We start from the raw sequence: 20,118 nt of genomic DNA on the forward strand, positions 1-20,118 counted from the left end.
ATGGTACTTTAAAGAATGGTGCACCTTTTTTATTTTCTCTTTCTCATTGATGAGAATTTAATAATGGAAAGGCATCGGCTGAGTCTAGTTTATTTAGTGGTTTCTTTGTTGTTGCATCAGAACCAATGCAATTGTTACAATTCAAGTCAAGTATACATTTTGATAAACTGGCTTACATCTATCGAATGCCAGCTCACCTAAGCAGGGCACGAGGCCAACATGGAGCTTTTAGGTGCTAAATGTTAATGTATAGGGACATTCAACAATGAAGAAAATATCCCTCCCGGGTGTGAAGGGCTGCATTCATTCAACCAAGGCACTTAGGCCCTACTCAGAAAGTGTAGACAGCTCTTCTTATATCCAAATGACAGGAATCATCTAGTTTTCTAAATATCTAAAACTCAGACCCCAGCTCCTTCCTTTAAAGGAGCCGACATCTTGCCTCCCTGTAAAGTATATCCAAAATGGGCTGTTACTACACAGAAGTAATTAGAAGCATCCTGCATATCTGTTTGCAAGCCAGTGAGACACAATGGATCGTACTGATATGGAAATTATTAGTCAGTCATGGCCCAGCTCTCAAAGAAGTACTGGAAGATTACTAACAGCCTAGGAGGTTCAGTCCTGTTTCATGTACGGCTGGCAAAACCTTATGGAATAAGTATGTCCTTTGTACAATTCCATGTTGTAAGAAATGAGCAAAAGGACAGTCAGGGTTGCTAAGAGAATAATGATAGCTCATAAATATCATAATCAGATTAGTGAATTTTACTACCCTGGACCTGGAGCTCGATCTTCCAATTTCTTTTATGTTTCCATCTCTCTTTCCGTGATGCAAGTGATTTGTCCGGCCCCCTCACACTCAGCCGAACGATTGCGGTGCAGAGATCACACAAGCCTGCTTCCAGGAGAAGAGCTCGTTCTTCTGAGCACTGAACTTCCTTTGCACTGGGCTTTGAATGAAATGACTGGTTTTCCAGACTGAGTGTCCTTGCTCTGATCTAGCCATCTCAGTTTAAACTACTTCCTTAGGGATATTTTCACCTTAATCACCCACTGCTTGTCTATTTCAAATAGCATGGCGTTTCCTTTGAGTGCTCATCTTCCTCTGAGTTTTGTACTGGTTCCTAGTCTAGATCAAAGGGTCCTGTCTTCAGAATGGCAGTTTACTCCAGGCCCACAGCCGGGACAGGGCAGGAAGAGAGGCTGCTGCTTTTGTCTTTGTTGGTTTAGAGACTTAGCAGTTGATGATGGATTCTGGCTGTGCTGTCCAGGTGGTGGCAGTGTGGCAGAATCAGGCTGCTGCTGCCTACCTGCTAACGACTGGTCTTAGCAGCATCGCTCCCCGTCACCACACACCCTCTCCCAACTGAGTTCTTAGCCAACAATGGAAATGAAACCTTTTTTATCTGTCATCAGCTTTCTTCATCCTGAGTACATAAGGTCTGCCCGAAAGTGTCCGTTCATGAGGAACATGCTTTGAACTATATTTCTGCACAGCTGTATACTCGTTGAACTCGGAACATATCCTGGTATTAAACCTGAAAAGAAGAATCATCAAGTTTTCTAACTCACTCTGGAACATATACAGACTTTTACAGCTCCTGCTCTCCTTAAGTGGACTGTAGAGAAAGCGTCAGTAACCCGAAACCAAAACAATACAAAAAGCAGGTTGGGAAAGACCCCCTGGTGAGGAGGGCAAGCGGGAAGGCCCTCCCTACAGTGGAAGGAATGTGGCTGCTGCTCGCAGGCCCGGATGCTACCACGTGTGCTTCAGTTTTAGCCCGCTCACGGCTAGCTAGATATTTCTACCCAGTTTCTTTTACAGAGCACTGGGAAAGTCATCCCAGCTGCAGAAGGGGCCATCTCCTGCCCCTTTTACCCTTTCCTGATGTTTTCCTCTCTTGAGACGCCCATTTAAAAGCTCATCGAGAAGAGTCCGCCCCTCAGTTGCAGCTGATTAGCTTTTGGCCTCTCATAACTCTGCTGTGCCAGAGGGATTTTACTCTTATAGAGGGTAAACGCATTCACACAGACACAGACAGAAATGATAGCACGACACACAAAGACATCTGTAGAAAATTCCTTTCCCCCTGGATGAAGCCTGGCACTGACCAGGGGTAATCTCAATGTGCTAGTAATATAGAAAGATGAACACTTTAGGGACTATGTTTTATGAATGAGATGTCATGAGCTTATTAAAGACACGGTGAGTCTACATGTCTCCAGGCATGTGCAGACCACTAGACCCCTGTGGAAGGGGAACACAGTAATACGTTTCTTCTCCACTGCTGGATTTGAAGGACTAAGTTGCCCAAAGATTCAGAGTCAATTTTACCATTGTCAGTGGTATTGGACCCTCTTGGGAGTAAATTCCTCACTATCTGTGGTACTTGGAAGAGCAGTGTTTGCCTGCTGTCTAAGAAAGAGGTTTGCAGCTTGGAAAATTGTGCAACATGGAAAATCTTTGGAATTGTGCTCTAAAAGTTGGACTTGGAATGGAACTGATTTTCTCCCCTCGTTTTTCTTGCTGAGGAACTGCCCGGCTGCAGGCTTGAGACATCAGGTTTCTTCTGCACCTTGGAGAGCATACTGCAAATCATTTTATACTGTGTTTGCCTTCTTTCAAAACAGTTATTTCAGCGCCTTAACTAGCGTGAAACTCAGAATTTAGTTGGCTTTACAGAGTCAGTGGATTAGCATCCCTGGGTGGATGCCTTCATTTACAGCATGCATTCTGGGAGCCAGGTACTCAGATGAGTGTAGAGACGTGGACACAGTGTTGTAGAAGTGGCTCTCATAGTTGGCACTGTGTTACACAGTACCACATGCCAGGAGCAATGTGGGTCTCCCAGTCCTATGACCCTTCTCTCCTGCTTAGTGCCATATTCACCAAATTTCTCCTGAGACACTTTGTCTATGACCTCCTTTAATTCTTCCTTTTCTAAATCTATTAAGTTGCTTCTCTGAACTCAGCCTTTTCTCTTAACCAAAAAGCTATTCAACCATTTGCCTTGGATTTAGAATGCTCTGTTCCTTCCATTAGTGCTCATGGTTTTCTTGTGTTTTTGTTGCTGTTGTAGTTGTTATTTGTTTTTGTTTTTCCTTTACGAATCTCAGTTTGGGGCCACTCGTTGATTTTTGCCAATACCTCTCCATAGAGTAATTCTATCTTGTGGTATCTGCATGGCTTCTTCACGGGAAAGCCATTTGACTCGCCTTCTTTCCCTTGTGAGCATGTTCATACCTAGGAAATTCTGGTGTACGATTTGTCCTCGAGATCTCTTTCTCATGTCTCCTCTGGTACCCTGAAGGCATTGCCTTGTGAAAGACCAATTCTTCTTCCCTCCATCTACCTAGCTAGCTTGCTTCCATTTTTCTTCTCTCCTTCCCTCCCTCTCTTCTTCCCTCCATCCCTTTCTTTTCCTCCCTCAGATTCACCCTCATCTCCTCTGCAAACATTTGCTTGTCTGCCTAGCTGGCAATTCGGGAACGAAGACAGTAGATTTTAGGGGGGAAAGTCATTTCTTCTCTTTCCAGAGGCTCAGGACAAGCAAAATGAATGACTAGTTTTATTAGGAGCGCAAGGGTCTATACATGAGAAAATCAGGAGGGGGCAGGGACCCTCCTGTATGGAAGGCTTTCTCTCAGACTGCTGCTCTTAGCAGACAGTGACCCCGATGAAGATGTCCAGAGCAGACATCACACAAATGTGTTGTTGAGGCTCTCAGGATGTTCATGCTATGGTGGCTTTTCAGCCATCACCGTGGGGCTCAGGCCCTGCTAGAGATTAGTCAGGCGAGATGGTGCCACTGGGTACTTAGAAAAGTAGAAAAAGTTAGTCATTTTCTTTATGCCAAATCTTTAATGGCTTTTCACACAAAATTCTCCTTTCTCTTGAGGGCAGTAGCTTCACATACAGTATCAGGATGGATTTCAGGGAGTTTCTTCTTGACTGTCTAGCCAGACTTACCTGTACCATGCCACTATAATATAGCCCGGCTCTCCTACATTTGTCTTAGAAGTTCACTGTTCAGAGATGTCATTGGTTCCTCAAAACACAGCCTAGCATTTCTGGTTCCATATTTTCATACAAATCTTCAAACCCTTTACTCAATTCAGCAAAACAAGAAGGGTGTTCTTTTTCCTCCGGAGTGAAGACTTTGTGAGTGAGAAAGAAAGCACTGGTCTGATGGTAGATATACAAGAGGAAATTTTGCCCACATCCTGGTGGTCTGCAGTAACTTCTCAGATATTGTACACATCCCAGGATAGAGGCACTGAAGTAAAAGGCCCCAGCCACTGACCTCCAGGAAATGTCTGTTGGTGGCCTGTGTCTCAGGAGTCTACACATAGTAAGGAGTGAATACTTTCAAGGATTCAAGTATCATCTTCTGAACATACAGGCACAGCTTATATAGGTGTTCTTTTAATATTCTCCTTATAGTAGACAGTTTAGAAATATCTCTTGATATTTAAAAGAATAGGTACATAGGCGAGTATTTGGATAAAGACATGAAGAAGGCATTGGGGTACTATTCTCATTTCTTTGCGTTTTGTCATCATCATTATATGCAAGGACACAATTTGGACAAACACAACTACTTTAGGAAAAATTAAAAATAATAATATCTAGAATACTATAGTGATAATAGTTTTGAATGGAAGTCAGACTATAGAAGATATTACAAAGGGAAACTGTATACAGTTGATAAATCCTAGGCTCTCTAAATAAAGTCATTTATTTAATTTATGTAAGATTGAATGTGGTCAAATGTGGATTGAGATTAAAGGCCATTAAGGGTTGGGACAGTAGTCAGGGTTGCTCACTGAAGGCTGATCTGAAGGCAGCGAACTGGGAAAGATGCATAAATTTGGAAACTGTTGGGTGATCCTTCTGTCCTCTTGTCCTCTAGGTCTGGAGATATCCTGGGATGGAGACAGTTTTGTGGAGGTCATGGCTGCCCCCCATCTCAAGGGCAAGCTCTGCGGTCTCTGTGGCAACTACAATGGGCATAAACGCGATGACCTGATTGGTGGAGACGGAAACTTCAAGTTCGACGTGGATGACTTTGCCGAGTCGTGGAGAGTGGAGTCCAATGAATTCTGCAACAGGCCACAGAGAAAACCAGTGCCTGAGCTGTGCCAAGGCACAGTGAAGGTGAAGCTCCGAGCCCATCGGGAATGCCAGAAACTCAAGTCCTGGGAGTTTCAGACCTGCCACTCAACCATGGACTATACGACTTTCTACAGGTGAGTTCAGTGCTGAGGCCCAGGCTTGGATTATAGACTGGGAGTATGCTTGGCCTTGGAACCAAGGGTATCATGTCTTTTTGTTTTTCTTTTATTTGTTCTTGTCTCATACAATACTATCTGACCAAAGTTTTCCCTCCTTCCACTCCTCCCAGTTCCCCCCACAAATATCCTCTCCCCCAGATTCACTTTTCTGTTTCTCTTCAGAAAAGAGCAGGCCAGGAATATCAACTGAACATGTCATAACAAGTTGGAATAAGACTAGGTGAAAAACAAAACAAAATAAATACAAAAAAGTAAAGTTCATATCAAGGCTGGATGAGGGAACTCAGTGGGAGGTGAAGAGTCCCAAGAGAAGGCAAAAAACAAAAGGTCAGAGATACCCCATTCATACTGTTAGGAGTCCCACAAAAAAACCCAAGCTAACAACCATAACATATATGTGATTGCCACTTTGGTCTCTGAGTTACTATGAGCTCTGCTCAATTGATTGATAGTGGGGGCGTGTTCTTGTGGTGTCTTTTACCCCTTTGGCTCTTCTAATCCCTCTTCCCCTTCTTCTGCAGGGCTCCCAGAGCTCTGTCTAATGTTTAGCTCTGGGTCTCTGCATCTGCTCCAATCAGCTGCTGGAGGAAGCCTTTCTGATAACAAATGGGCTAGGCATTGATCTATGAGTATAGCAGAGAATCATTTAATTGGTTTTTTGGGGAGGACAATCATGTTTGGTTCTCTAGGTCTCTGTGCTATTCAACTTATGGTTCTGGCCATCTAGGCAGTGTTAGGTAGGGGGTCCCTCCTGTGGGATGGGCCTCAGATCAGTGGCTGGTTAGCCACAAGCTCTGGGCCACCATTGTCCCAGCCTATCTTGCAGGCAGGACAGGTTGTAGGTCAGAGGTTTGGTGGCTGGATTGGTGTCCCAGTTCCAACCCTGCATGCCTTGTCTGGTTACAGAAGATGGCCAGTTCAGGCTCCATACCTCCATCACTGAGAATCCTCACTAGAGTCACCCTCATAGAGTCTAGGAAATCTCCATTGCACTAGGTTTCCATGCTGCCCTGCCCTCCAGTTCCAGTTATTTCTCACCATATTCTTTCCCACCATTTCTTGCTCCCCCACCTGTATCCTCCAGTTTCCATCTTTAACCACCTCCAGCTCCCTTCCCAGAGAGATACATGCGTCCCCCAGAGCCCTCTTTGCTACTTAGCCTCTCTGGGACTGTGGACTGCAGCATGATTATCCTTTACTTAACAGCTAATATCCACTGAACAGTGAATACATATATGTTTGTCCTTTTGGGTCTGAGTTGCCTCACTCAGGATGACTTTTTTTCTACTCCCATCCATTTGCCTGCAAATTTCAAGATGTCATTTTTTAAAAACAGCTGACTAATGCTCCATCATGTAAATGTTCCTGTACCACATTTCCTTTATCCATTTCTTCATCTGAGGAACATCTAGGTTGTTCCCAGTTTCTGGTTAATATGAATAAAGTCACTATGAGCATAGTCAAACAAGTGTCCTTGTGGTAGGATGGAGTGTTTTGGGGGTATATACTGAAGAGTGGTCTTGAGGTAGATTGATTGACAGTTTTCTGAGGAACTGCCCTGTTGATTTCCACGGTGGCTGTACAAGTTTGCATTCCCACCAGCAACAGAGGATGCTCCCCTTCCTTCACATGCTCATCAGCAGGAGCTGCCATTTGAGCTTAACCATTCTGACAAATAGAAGACAGAATCTCAAAGTGCTTTTGAATTGCATTTCCCTGATGACTAAGGATGTTGAACATTTAAGTGTTTCATAGCCATTCGAGATTCTTCTATGAAGAATTCTCTGTTTAGGTCCATACCCTATTTTTCAGTTAGATTGTTTGGTTTGTTGATATTTAGTTTCTACAGTTCTTTATGTATTTTGGATATTAATCCTCTCTTGGATATGGGTAAGGCTTTGAATTATAGGATAACCACACCCATTTCTTTCTGCTTAGTAACTCATCTTGTCCGGAATTGGTAAATTTTAAATTTACCAGAATTGGTAAATTTTAAATTTACCAGGCTCGTCTTCTCCGGGCACATCTGATTGTGTGTCTGAAGATGTCCTGGGAAGCTTGTCTTCTCTGGTCAGATGTGATTGTGTGTCTGCAGGTGTTCTGGAAAGCTTGTCTTCTCTGGGCAGATGTGATTGTGTATCTCCAGGTGTTCTAGGAAGCTTGTCTTCTCTGGGCAGATGTGATTGTGTGTCTGCAGGTGTTCTGGGAAGCCATCTCTAAGCTGCAGATGTTTTTTGGTACCTAGCCTGATCTGAAGATTGATGACTACCTGATAGCAAGTTTCTTGAGTACAGGTCCTGACTGAAATGGAATCTCAGATCAGCCAGGCCTCTGTTTTATGTTTGAGGGAGCTGGGTTATCCTAGGTCTGAGAAACAGTTCACATGTGCTTCGTGATCTAGTTCAGATCCAATCTGCACGTGGAAAACTAAGGCGCTGAGTGAGAATTCCCTGGACGTAGATCAACTATGAGACTGCATGTCCCCAGTCAGGGGACAGTAGAAAAATCGGTTTGAGGTCAGAGAAAGAAAAGGATCTCATTAAGATTAGGACTTTGTCTTCTACCTCCGTTAACTCCAGGTCACGCCCATGGTGCACTGCATAGGGTCTTGCATTTGACTTCCTTGCAACAAAGCTGCGTTTGTAAGTTGATGAGTTCGGCCTGCTGCACTTCTGGTTACTACACCATTCCAGGAGTTCAAGCGCCAGGGCTGCCTCTAACTTTAGCCACCATGGGTGTGGGAGGAAACACGAGAGGAATGCAGCCCAAAAGGCCTTGTGTAAGTGATTTGCCTGTGGCCTCTTAAAACTAGGAAACTCCTGTGGTCTGCAACCACAGAGAAGTTATTTTTACTTTTTAATTGCCACCACTTTATTTCCCTTAGCTCTCATTAAATGTGATCTTTTTATTTTAATTTGATCTTTGGACATAAAAGATAAAGTTCTATAAAGCCAGCTCAAAGTGGGATGGAAAAAGACTGTCCCTGTCGTCACAGATCCCCAAGCATTGCTGCCTCTGCCAAACCGTTTGGCTTCAGTCACAATCCAGTTCCTTCAGCCATTTTCCTGTTATAATTCCAATCCTCTGGGTTCCCTTCTTTTCCCCCTTGTTCTGCCCCTGAGATTGGCTCCACCCCTTTCCTCCTGAGTCCTTGTTAGAGATTGTGGATGAGTTAACCACCTGGACGTCCCAGACTTTATTAGGAATCTTGATGTCCGGTGGGACTTGGGAGAATATAGTTATTGGGAGTACCTGTATCGTGGACTCCCCGCTTTCAGGACCATCAGGCCGCTCAGCCTTCCTCTAGCAGCCTTGCTTCTCTATCTGTGGAGCTGGGACAATAAGAGCTACTATTCATATTTAATGAGGTTTGAACCACAGAGCTGAAGGTGCTGGAATTGTTGGCTGCCATCATGTCCTCTCCTATCAATTAGACGACAGAGATGAAAAGGGCCGGCTTTGGAAGTGCTCCCACTCCAGTTGAAGGCTTGGATTGGACTCTTCTCCCTGCTGAAACTGGGATGGAGTGGCTGTACCATTATTTGGCCTCGTCTGCCGATCTCATCAAAGGATTTCACTGAAAACAAAAATCAGAGAGAGGGGACATGGAGATTTTTTTTCCTCCAAATTCTCATGTCATTTGCCTCTGGTGATTTAATTAGTGCTAACTCCTTGGAGTTCAGCAGGAGAACAACTTGGCTTTGGCACATATCCCAAGGAACTAATTCAGTGCACAAAACCAGAAGGAACTGACTCCTTCGGTGGCCAGGTGGTTGCCCCCTTCTGTCCTTTAAAAGGTCTGCAGCAGCCATAGCGACATAGTACATAGTGTTTGTATCAGGGGCTTGACGTGGTGAGCCTGGGCAAAGTCGGGCATGCTCTTGAGGCCTTTGAGCACGCAGTCTAAGGTGGGATATGGTGGGGAATTGGCTTGTGTTCTGCCAGTCTGTGGTCTGGTATGGGGTAGAGTGGCCTTAGGGCTTCTTCTCTTCTCTGGAAATGACAGGAACAGTTTGGAGGAGAGATTTAGACTATCCTGCCAGTCACATAGCCTACCACCACCCTGACTCCACAGAAAGGTGTGTCCTCCCTCACTCTGAAGTGGGAGGGATGGTGTTGGGGAGGTCCTGAGTCTTCCTCCTTTCTTAGAAGAAGAACAGAAATGAAGTCCCAAACAGAAAGGCAATTGCTCTGTGATGCTCAAGAGATGCACAATTGTGGGGGTTGGGTTTGACTTCCTGAAGCAGGAGATTGAGAATAAGCTACTGACCCGTGAGAGCAAGCTGGAGCCAATCAGAAGGCTGTCCCTCTCCAGCTGGAACCACTGTGAAGCCAGCCAAGGTACACACGGCCCATCTAGCATCGGCAAGGTCATCGTCGTTCTGAGGAGTGAAGATGGTGGGCAGTATGGTACGGGCATGTGGCAGATGGATTGCTCAAGTCCGTTGTGATCCCATCCTACATGCCTAATTTTCCCTGGGGACCTTCCTGAGCCCCAGTTAGCTCTTTAATTCTCTCGTCACTGGTAATTCCTGATCTCATTACAGCAACCTGACGTTTTAGGTTCTTGCTGGCAAAAACTTTGAACAACCTAAAAATTAACCATTTGAAAATGAACTGTTTCTTTATCATGAGACTGAAAGAAGTGCTAGTCAGGACCACGTGGCCATTGCTGTGCCGTGACATTTGCTGGAGAAGGAAGACAGAAACAACAATCACCTGACATACCATAGTTTCTGCATCGTGTACTTGAAAGCACAGGTGGAATTTCTGAAATCATCCCAAGTGCTCAGAATCATGGCTTTGATGTGTTTTCTGAGTTATTACAGGATGAGGAACTATTGCCTTTACATCAGAAGGTACCACTGGCGTGAATTATGTTGAAATTTTATTTTGTCTTTTTCTTTTTCTTCTGTATCTGTCCCTTATTGATGAAGAAGAAAGTTGTTTCTCTCTCTCTTTTACACACACACACACACACACACACACACACACCTATGTGTTTGTGAGAACGTGCAGTGTATGTCTCTCAATGTTTCCTCTTCTGAGTGTCCTTAAGTTTATGAAGCTTACAACAAGGCAGATTCTATACATAATATTTTTTCCATAAAGCCAAAATAATTTGGTCTCTGTGAAGTATTTACTTTTGGAAAGTCTAAGACTTGTAACCTATTTCATTTTGATCTTTTACTTAATTCAGTATCTTTTCTAATAAACTGTCATCTAAACATTTGAAAATTACCACCTTATAGAAGAATAAAAGATAAATGCATACCAGTCAATGCTTTTTTTATCCTTTAGGAAACTGAAGATTTTGCTAATTTTTGTTACTCTTCACACATCAGTTTGATCTCTTTGATAATTTGATGCAGAATTTTGAGATGTGATCAAATCCTTTGTAATCACAGAAAGTTTCTTTAAATAGCCAGCTGAATATGTTTGGGCCCAAAGTGATTAGTATCAAATTATGTAAAAATGCTAAGAATGTTGACATGTGTCTTAAGTCTTAACTTTCCTATTTGCATTTTCCTCAAATAATAGTCACACGTAGTAATGTTTTGCGTTATTCTGGAGTGTTTTGAAACACTCTGGTAGTTTGCGGGCTTGTAGAGTTTAGAGGGGTAGCAACCGCTCTGGATGATATTTGACTTCACACAGAGATCCCGGTGAAGAAAGTGGTGAAGGCAGCTAGCTCATGTCTCGTGCCTTCACATCTCCCTCAGCGTCCCCCAGATGCCAACTGAGAAGCCCAAGATGCTTTGGCACCTCTGCCTCTCACAGTGCTCTTTATGATGTTTAGCAGCCAGTGTCAACCCCTCTCCCCTCCACAACTGAGTGTCCCAGAGAAATGCAGAGCCCATGCAGCTTGCGGACAAAGGTCAGACTACAGGTTGGCAAACAGTATGGGAAAACCTGGAGAAAGGTAACACCCCTGGTGTTGTATACAGGACTCTGAAGTCAGGGTTGGATCATATTTCAGAATAGAGAAGTCAAGATGAGGAGGTGAAGTACAGTGGAACCCAGATATTTAGAGGCCATGGCATTCTTGCACAGTCCTTAATGGGTGTGGTTCCCAGTGTACAAGCCTTTAAACATTATTTAAAATATATTTTGATCATGTTTCCCTCTCTACACTCTTCCCAGATGCTATTCACCTCCATACCCATCCAGCTTTATGCTTTCTCTCTCAAAACAAACCAACAAGAGATTTTAAAAATGCCCAAAGAACTCAACTACAACAATGGTGTTTCTGTGTTGGCCAACCGCTCCTGAGTGAGGGGCCCTCTTTGGAGTGTGCCTGATATGCCCAGTGATACTGCATTGGGGAAAACAGGTTTTTCCTTTCCCAGCAGGTATCACTTGCAAATAGCTTCCTGGCTATGGGTGGGACCCCATTTCTGCTTCTGCTTTCCAGTGCTGGGATTTGCAATTTGTCCAGGTCTTGTTTGTGCTACTGTGATCTCTGAGTTCACGTGTGCATCAGTCCTGTTGTGTCTGCAAGATACTGCTTCCTTGGCGCCGTTTGCCACCTCTGTCTTTTATAACCTTTCTACCTGCTTACTCTTCTGCCCAGATCCCTGAGTCTTGAGGCAGGGTGGGTTTGATGAAGCCATTCCATTTGGTACTAAATTTCCAAAGTCTCTCACTCTTTGTGCATTGTGCTATTGTGGGCCCCTGTATTAATTTCTAACTACTATAAGAAGAAACTTCCCCGATAAGAGCTGGGTGAGGCACTGATCATGGGTACAGAATGTCTTAGGCACTGTTCTGTTGCTGTGAAGAGACGTTATGATGAAGTCAGCTCATAAAATCGAGCATCTAGTTGGGAGCTTGCTTACAGTTGTAGAGGGTTAATCCATTATCATGGGGGAGACCATGGTGGCATGAAGACTGCCATGATGCTGGAGCAGTAGCTGAGAGCTACCTCCTGATCCCCAGGCAGCAGGCAGAAAGAGTGACACTTTGTCGTGCTTTTTACAAAGCCCACCCCCAGTGACACTCTTCTTCCATCAAGGACACACCTCCTAATTCTTCTAATCCTTCTCAAACAGTTCACCAAACAGGGACTAAACTTGCAGCTATATGAGCCTGGGGGGGGCAGTCTCATCCAAACCACCACGTAGCAGGATGTCATTAGGAATCATGTTGTTGCCATGTTCCTTTAGCAGAAGAATAGCAGTGGGCTTTCCCCTAGGCCCCTGACCTTTCTAGTTTCAGGATCTTTGGCACTTTATCTGTGTCAGGTATGGGTTCCATCTCATAGAATAGGCCCTAAATCCATTTTCTTAAAAAAAAAAATCAGTTATGCACATAACATTAGTGTCACTGTTGAGCCAGGACATCCTGCAGGCAGGTCACTGCTGTAGGTTGTAGGGTTTGTAACTGGTGACATTGATGATGGCCTTTCTCCTCTGGGAGTGTACAGAATATCTCCCAGCATCATGGATAAGATCTGGTCAGATGCTAGTCAGCTCGGGTAAAGCTGCTAGCTGGACACCAGCTGGACTTAGCCATGTTCCATGGCATAAGTAAGGGTTGTCCTCAGCACTTATGGCCTTACCATTAGGATGTGAAGAGCAACCAATAGCCCTGGAAATAGCCTATGAAGTTTGGGTGGCTCCACAGGACCCCTTTGGCCAATGGCCTAACAAGATGTCTAACATTCTTGGCACTGGAGGTTTTACTTGGTGGTATAAGATGTCTAGCTGGGGCATTGTCCTCCCCACAATAATACAGTGTTTCATTTAAACTGCATATATATATATATATATATATATATATATATATATATATATATATATATATATATATATAAAATTTAGGAAACTTCTACAGTAATAGGTTCCCATAGAGTTTTCCAAGAGACCTTAAGTGTTTACTTCCCCTACCCATATTTCCTACTTCACCCTGCTCTCCCCTCCCCCCGTTAATACTATGTTTCTGGTTTCCCCTTTGTCACTCCATAACGCTATATTCTATTTACTGTGAGGAGAAACCTTACTTGTCCCTAGTCTTTTACTATGGACCCAACCTTTGTGATTATTTTGATTGTAGCATACATATCAAAAGTCAAAAGCTAACATTCATGTATAAGAGAATACATAGTATATTTGTCTTTGGGGGTCTAAGTTATCTCACTTAGGATGACTGTTTCTAGTTCCATTTATCTGTGAATTTCATTTTCCTTCACTGCTGAACAATCTTCCATTGTGTAAATGTATCACATTTTTATTACTTATCATCCATCCATCCATTGGTTGATGGATATCTAAGCTGTTTCAAATTTCTGGTTATTATGAATAAAGCAGCAATGAACATGGATGAACAAGTGTCTCTGTAGTAGGATGTAAAGTCCACTTGCCCAAGATACTGCGGTAAACTACTGTCCAGCTTTCTGAGGAAGCACACACTGATTTCCATAGCGCCTGTACCCGGTTTGCACTCCTGCCAGCAGTGAGCAAGGGTACCGCTTTCCCTGCATCCTCCCCAGGATGTGTTGTCGTTTGTTCTATTGATCTAGGCCATTCTCACCAGGGTAGTATGAGATCTCTGGTATTTTAATTTGCACTTCTCTGGTGGCTAAGGATAGTGAACAGTTCTCAGCGTTTCTCGGCCATTTGTGTTTAATCTTGAGAACTCTCTATTGAGTTCTGTACCCCATTTTAAATTGGGTTGTTTCCTTAATCTTCAGTTTCTTTTCAATGCTTCACATGTTCTAGATACTAACTCTCTATTAGATGTATAACTGGTAAATGGTTTTCCCATTCTGTAGGCTCATACTTTACTGTAATGATGGTATTCTTTGCCATATAACAGCTTCCCAAGAGGTTCCATTTATTAATTGTTGATCTTGATGCCCATGCCTGTTCAGAAAGTCCTTTCCTTTACCAATGATTTCAAGCCCACTCCCTGATTTTTCTATCAGGTTCAGGGTATCTGGTCTTATGTTCAGTTCTTGATCCATTTGGAGGTAAGTTTTATGTGGCATGATTGATATGACTCTATTTTCTTTCCTCTACAAACATCCCTACAATCTGAGCCCACTATTATTGTATTGGAGATGCTGCCTTGAAAAAACTTGGGTGTGCACTTCTGTTTGATTCCATTGATCAGTGTGTATGTCAACATCATGCTGTGTTCGTTATTGTAGCTCTGTAATATATAATTTGAAATCAGGGATGGTGATACTTTCAGGACTTCTTTTATTATTCAGGATTGTCTTCTCTCTCTCTCTCTCTCTCTCTCTCTCTCTCTCTCTCTCTCTCTCTCTCTCTCTCTCTCTCTGTGTGTGTGTGTATGTGTGTGTCTTCTCTCTCTGTCTCTGCCTCTCTGTCTGTTACCATATGAAGTTGAACATTGCAATTTATGTGAAATTCTGTTGGAATTTTGATGAGAACTGCTTTAAATCTGTAGATTGCTTTTTGTAGGATAGCTATTTTCACAGTATTAATCCTACAGATCTTTAAACATGGGACATCTTTCCATCTCAGTATCTTCTTTGATATCTTACAGTTTTTATTTAACTTATTTATTAAGTCTTTCACCTGCTAGGTTAAAGCATATTTTGGGAGGCTATTTTGAATTGTACTATTTCCCTGATTTCTTTCTCAATTCATCATTTGTATATAAGAAAGCTATTGACCCTTGTCTATTAGTTTTGTATCTTGAAACTCAGATAAAAGTGGTTATCAGTTGTATAAACTTTCTGGTTGAGATTTTAGGATCTTTTATATATAAAACCATGTCATCTGTAAGTAAAGGTAGTTTGATTTCTTTCTTATTTGTGTCCAATTGTGGCCTTTGGTTATCTTGTTGCTCTAGCTATGATTTTAAGTACTTTATTGACTAACTATGAAGGCAATGAGAATGGACAACATTGTCTTGTTCCAGATTTTGGTGGAAATGCTTTGAGGTTCTTTCTGTTTAGGTTGATGTTGACTGTGGCTTGCTGTCAATCATCAATATTACATTGAGGTATGTCCCTTGTATCCCTAGTCTCTCAAAAATTTTTATCATAAAGTTAGATAAAATTTTGTCAAAGACCTTTTCTGCATCTAATGAGATGATCATGCAGTTTTTGTCTTTTAATCTGCTTAGGTAATAGATTACATTTATTGATTTTCATATGTTGAACCATCCCTGCATCTCTGGGATAAAGCCTACTCCACCATGGTGGATATTCTCTTTGATGTGTTCTTGGATTCACTTTGCAAGTATTTTATTGATAAGAAATTTGTCTGTAATTGTCTTTCTTTGTTGGAGTTTGGGTATTAGCGTAATTGTAGTCTCATAAAAAGAATTAGGCAGTGTTCCTTCAGTTCCTAATTTATAGAATTCTTTAAGGGGTATTAGCATTAACTCATTTTTGAAGTCTGGTAGAATTCTGTGTTGAATCCTTCTGATCCTAAGCTCTTTTTGACTGGGAGACTTTCAGATATTGCTTCTATTTCACTAGGGGTTATTGGTCTGTTTAATTGTTTATTTCATCTCAGTTTGATTTCGGTAGGGTCACATATATCAAGACACTCTTGCATTTCTTTTACATTTTCCAGAAGAAAGAGATCTTTAAAATCTGTCTTTATAATTCTTTGGGTTTCCTAAATGTCTGTTGTAGTAGCTCTCTTTTCAACACCATTGTAATTAATTTGCATCTTCTATCTCCATCTTCAGTTAATTTGGCCAGGAGCTTGTCCATCTCATTTTACTGATTCTATGTATTATTGTTTTCAGCCATGAGTTTGGTTATTTCTTTCCATTTACTGCTTTTGGACATTATTTTTTCTTGTTTTTCTGGAGCTCACAGGTGTACCTTTAAGTTGCTAATATGAGGTCTCTCTGGATTTTTTATGTAGAAAATTAGTGCTGTTATGTTGCCTTTAGAACTACCTTCGCTATGTCCTCTGGATTTGGGTGTGCTTTGTTTTCATTCAATTCTAAAAATGTTTTAAGTTCTTTCTTGAGTTCTGTCTTCTCACAATTTTCATTTGGTAGTGAATTGTTCAGTCTACATGAGTTTGTATACTTTTTGCCTTTTCTGTTGTTGTTGATATCCAGCTTTTATCCATGATGCTCAGATAAAATGCAGTCTGTTTTTTCAATTTTCTTATATCCAATATCCATTGAGACTTGCACTGTCTGCTAGTATGCGATCAATTTTGTAGTAAGTTCCAAAAGCTCCCAAGAAGGAATTATAGTCTTTAGTTCTGAAGTGGAGTGTTCTGTAGATATCTATTAGGTCCATTTGATCTACAATGTTATTTAACTCCAGCACCTCTGTTTGACTGTTGTCTGAATAACTTCTGTATTGGTGAGTGTGGGGTACTGAAGGCCTCCATTATCACTGTGTGAGGGCCCATATGTGATTTTAGCTGTAGTGTTTCTTTTTTCCTTGTGTTTAGTGCATTAATGTTTATGGTTGTAATTCTTTCTTGGTGGATTTGCTTTAGGCTAGTATGTAGTGTCCTTCTCTTCTGATTAGTTTTCATTTAAAATTTATTTTGTTAGATACTAAAGTAGCTACTTCTGCTTCCTGATTGGTTCCATTTGCTATGAATACCCCTTTCCATCCTTCTGCTCAGAGGTGATGGCTATCCTTGATGGTGAGGTGGGTTTCTTGAATGCAACAGAAAAATTTATCTTATTTTCTAACCCAATCTGTTAGTCTTTGCCTATGTATTGGGGAAATGGGGCAACTAAAATTTAGGGGTTTCTAAGTATTTGTTGATTGCTATTGTTTTGTTGTTGTGTATCCCTATCCATTTCCTTTGACTGCCTGTTCTGTGATCATTTATTTCTTGCGACTTCTTGAGTATATGTAACCCTCTCTTTAGACTAAAGCTTTCTTTCCAGTGCCTTCTGCAGAGCTGGAGTAGAGGATGGAAATTTATAAAATATGCTTTTATCATGGAATATTTTTCTTTCCCCATCATTGTGATTGAAAAGCTTTGCTGGGTATAGTAGTTTAGGTTGGTATCTGTGGTTTCTCAAATCTTGTAGAACTTCTGTATAAACCCTTCAGGCTTCCAGAGTCTCCATGCTGCTCTAATAAGCCTGCCTTTATATGTGACTTGGTCTTTTTCCCTTGTAGCTTTTAATATTCTCTCCTTTATAGCACATTTAGTGTTTTGATTATTATGTGTCATGGAGAATTTCTTTTCTGAACTTTTTTTATTTAGTGTTTTGTATGCTTCCTGTACCTTGATAGGTATCTCTTTAAATAGAGAATTTTTTTCTCATGATTTTGTTAAAAAATACTTTTGCTTCCTTTGACCTGAACTTCTTCTACTTCCTCTGTAAGTATTATGTGTAGGTTTGGCCTTTTTATGGTATCTCAGATTTCCTGAAAGTATTGTGCCTGGATATTTTTAGCTTTAACATTCTCTTTGACTGACCTATCCATTTCTTCTGCCTTGTCTTTAAGACCTGAGATTCTCTTTTTCATGTCTTTTAATCTGCTGGTGAGGCTTACCTCTGAGGTTTTGCTTGGCATCTGAAAATTTTCATTTCCAATTATAGTTCAGCTTTTTTAAAAAAGTGATTCTATTTCTTTGTTAAAGCCCACTTTTATGTCTTAAATTGTTTTCATATTTCATTCAACCACTTGTTGTGTTTGCACATACCTCATTGAGAGATTTATTCGTATCTTTTTAAAAGTCTTTGAACATATTCATAATAGCTGTTTTGAAGTCCTTGTCTTGTGATTTAGCTAAACTGCTTTTCTCAGGACCTGTTGCAGTAGCATTACTGACTTCTGGAGGAAGTATATAATCTTTGGTCATTCATGTTTCTGCTTTTGTTCTGGGATCTAGACATCTGGAGTTATGCTTGAAGTACTTCTTGATGTGGATATCTGGTCTTGTCTTTGTTGAATGTGTCTTCTATTCTTGGTTGCTGTTGTGCATGCTGAGTCCAAACCCAGAGCAGCCACTGTAGGTCCCTGATAGACAAATTATCTCAGAGTCAGCAGTGCCACAAAAGAATAGAAATGGGCTACAGGGAAAGCTGTTTGGTGGTTTGAAAGAAAATGGCCCCTTAAGGAGTGGCACTATTAGGCTTTGTTGAAGTAGGTGGGTCTTGTTTGAGGAAGTGTGTCACTGCATGGTTGGGCTTTTGGGTTTTGGTGACACATAGTTGCTCCTGCTGCCTGCCTATCAAGATGTAGACTTCTCATCTCCTTCCCTAACATTGTCTGTCTGTACACTGCCATGTTTTCTGCCAAGAAGGTAATGGACTAAACCTCTGAAACTATAATCCAGCTCCAGTTAAATGTTTTCCTTTATAAGAGTTGCCTTGGTAGCTGGGCAATGGTGGTGCTGGTCTTTTATCCTACCCCTCAGGTGGCAGAGGCAGAGGAAGGTGGATCTCAGTGAGCTTTAATCCAGCCTGGCCTATAGGGGGAGTTCCAGGACAGCAAGGACTACCCAGAGAAATCTATCTGGAAAAATGAAACAACTATAGCAAAAAGCAAACAAACAAAAAATGAAATGAAACAAAAAAGAGTGGCCTTGGTCCTGTTGTCTCCTCACTGCCATAGAGATGCCAACCAAGACTCACTGGCCCCACATCAATAGATAGAATCCCTAGGGGATGGAGACTGACTGCGAAGAGCCCAGTGGGTACAGGCTTTGTTCGCATGCTCATGTTGGGGAAGATTCCAAGACTAGGAAGTGCCCTTTACTTCCTCTGTACAGTGCTTTTTACAGCTGTGAGTAGCTGAGTAGCCCCGGCAGGCCCACAGGTGTGTCCCTTCCCAGTGAGGTGCTGGGAGATGGAACCCACGAGGCATGACAGGAGGATATGGGCTACGAAAGGACAGTGGGACAGTTGTAATGGTGCCCTGAGGCTGCCAGTGGCTTTCTTTCAGTTGCAACCACAAGCGTCCTGATGGCCCACACTGGTTTTCATAGCAAATGAAAGTAACTATTCATTGTAAAAATAATACGGGGTGTATATGTAAGGAGCAAGGACTTCACGTTTGCTTGCAAAAATCATATCAAGCTACCTACTATATTTTATAATTAAAATCATGTCGATTCCCATTATATCAGAGAAGAGCATGCTTGGTACATTTTTGGTACTCTTGCAATGACTGTTGAGAGCCACCACTGGAATTGGAGTTCTGTGTTAAATGTCATACTAATTAAAAAATATGGTGTTATAGTTCGGCTTTCCCTACCTTAGCTTTCCCAATGAGTTAATTACACTGACTCTGGGATTAAGGTCACCAGGTGGCACCAGACACCAATTGTTCAAACTAACAATTTCAGGCTTAGAAAACCAGCTTAAAAATTCAAAATGTTTTCTCTGATATTAGGGCCTTCTGAAATAGTCATTCTTTTTCCCCAACCCCAGCACCCAGCCTAGACTACCAAATACAGAGTAGAGACCCAGAATCTGGTCCTTGTCAATGCTCCTGCCTGGTAGGTGTGCCCTCATTTGTTTATTTGTTTGTTTCATTGAAATAAGTTGAAGGTAGAGCTCAGATGTCTTCCAGGGTCCCTGTAAAGGCTCCCTCACAGGCTGAGAGTTCCTGATGGTGTTTGTCATTTAACACACACACACACACAGAGGCACACACACACACAAACATGTGCGCATCCCCCTCACACACAATGTTATAATACTATTTATTGTCTTTTTTCTCAGTCCTGGATTTCAGGTTCTTAGAGAATCTTTTCTTTTCTACACTTCTATTTTTCACACAGAACCACCCTTAGAAGGGTTGCTTTGTTAGCATGCCTTCTGGATCTGATCCTTCCTGCTGGATCAGATGTGGAGTTTTCACATTCTAGGAGTTGCTTCTAAATTATCACACACAGA

General features: G+C 41.9%; 1 protein-coding gene across 2 annotated transcripts in view; it reads left to right on the plus strand.

Moving 5' to 3' along the window:
• Positions 1 to 20,118, plus strand: part of Bmper (BMP binding endothelial regulator) — a 254,315-nt gene that overhangs the window by 168,888 nt on the left and 65,309 nt on the right. For both annotated transcript variants that reach the window (XM_057767220.1, XM_057767219.1), the window contains one exon: positions 4,917 to 5,253. In XM_057767220.1, coding sequence (XP_057623203.1) covers positions 4,917 to 5,253 — 337 coding nt within the window. The remainder of the gene's footprint in view (positions 1 to 4,916; positions 5,254 to 20,118) is intronic.

The sequence above is a fragment of the Chionomys nivalis genome, chromosome 4 (genome assembly GCF_950005125.1).
Source record: "Chionomys nivalis chromosome 4, mChiNiv1.1, whole genome shotgun sequence".
Taxonomy (NCBI): Eukaryota; Metazoa; Chordata; class Mammalia; order Rodentia; family Cricetidae; genus Chionomys; species Chionomys nivalis.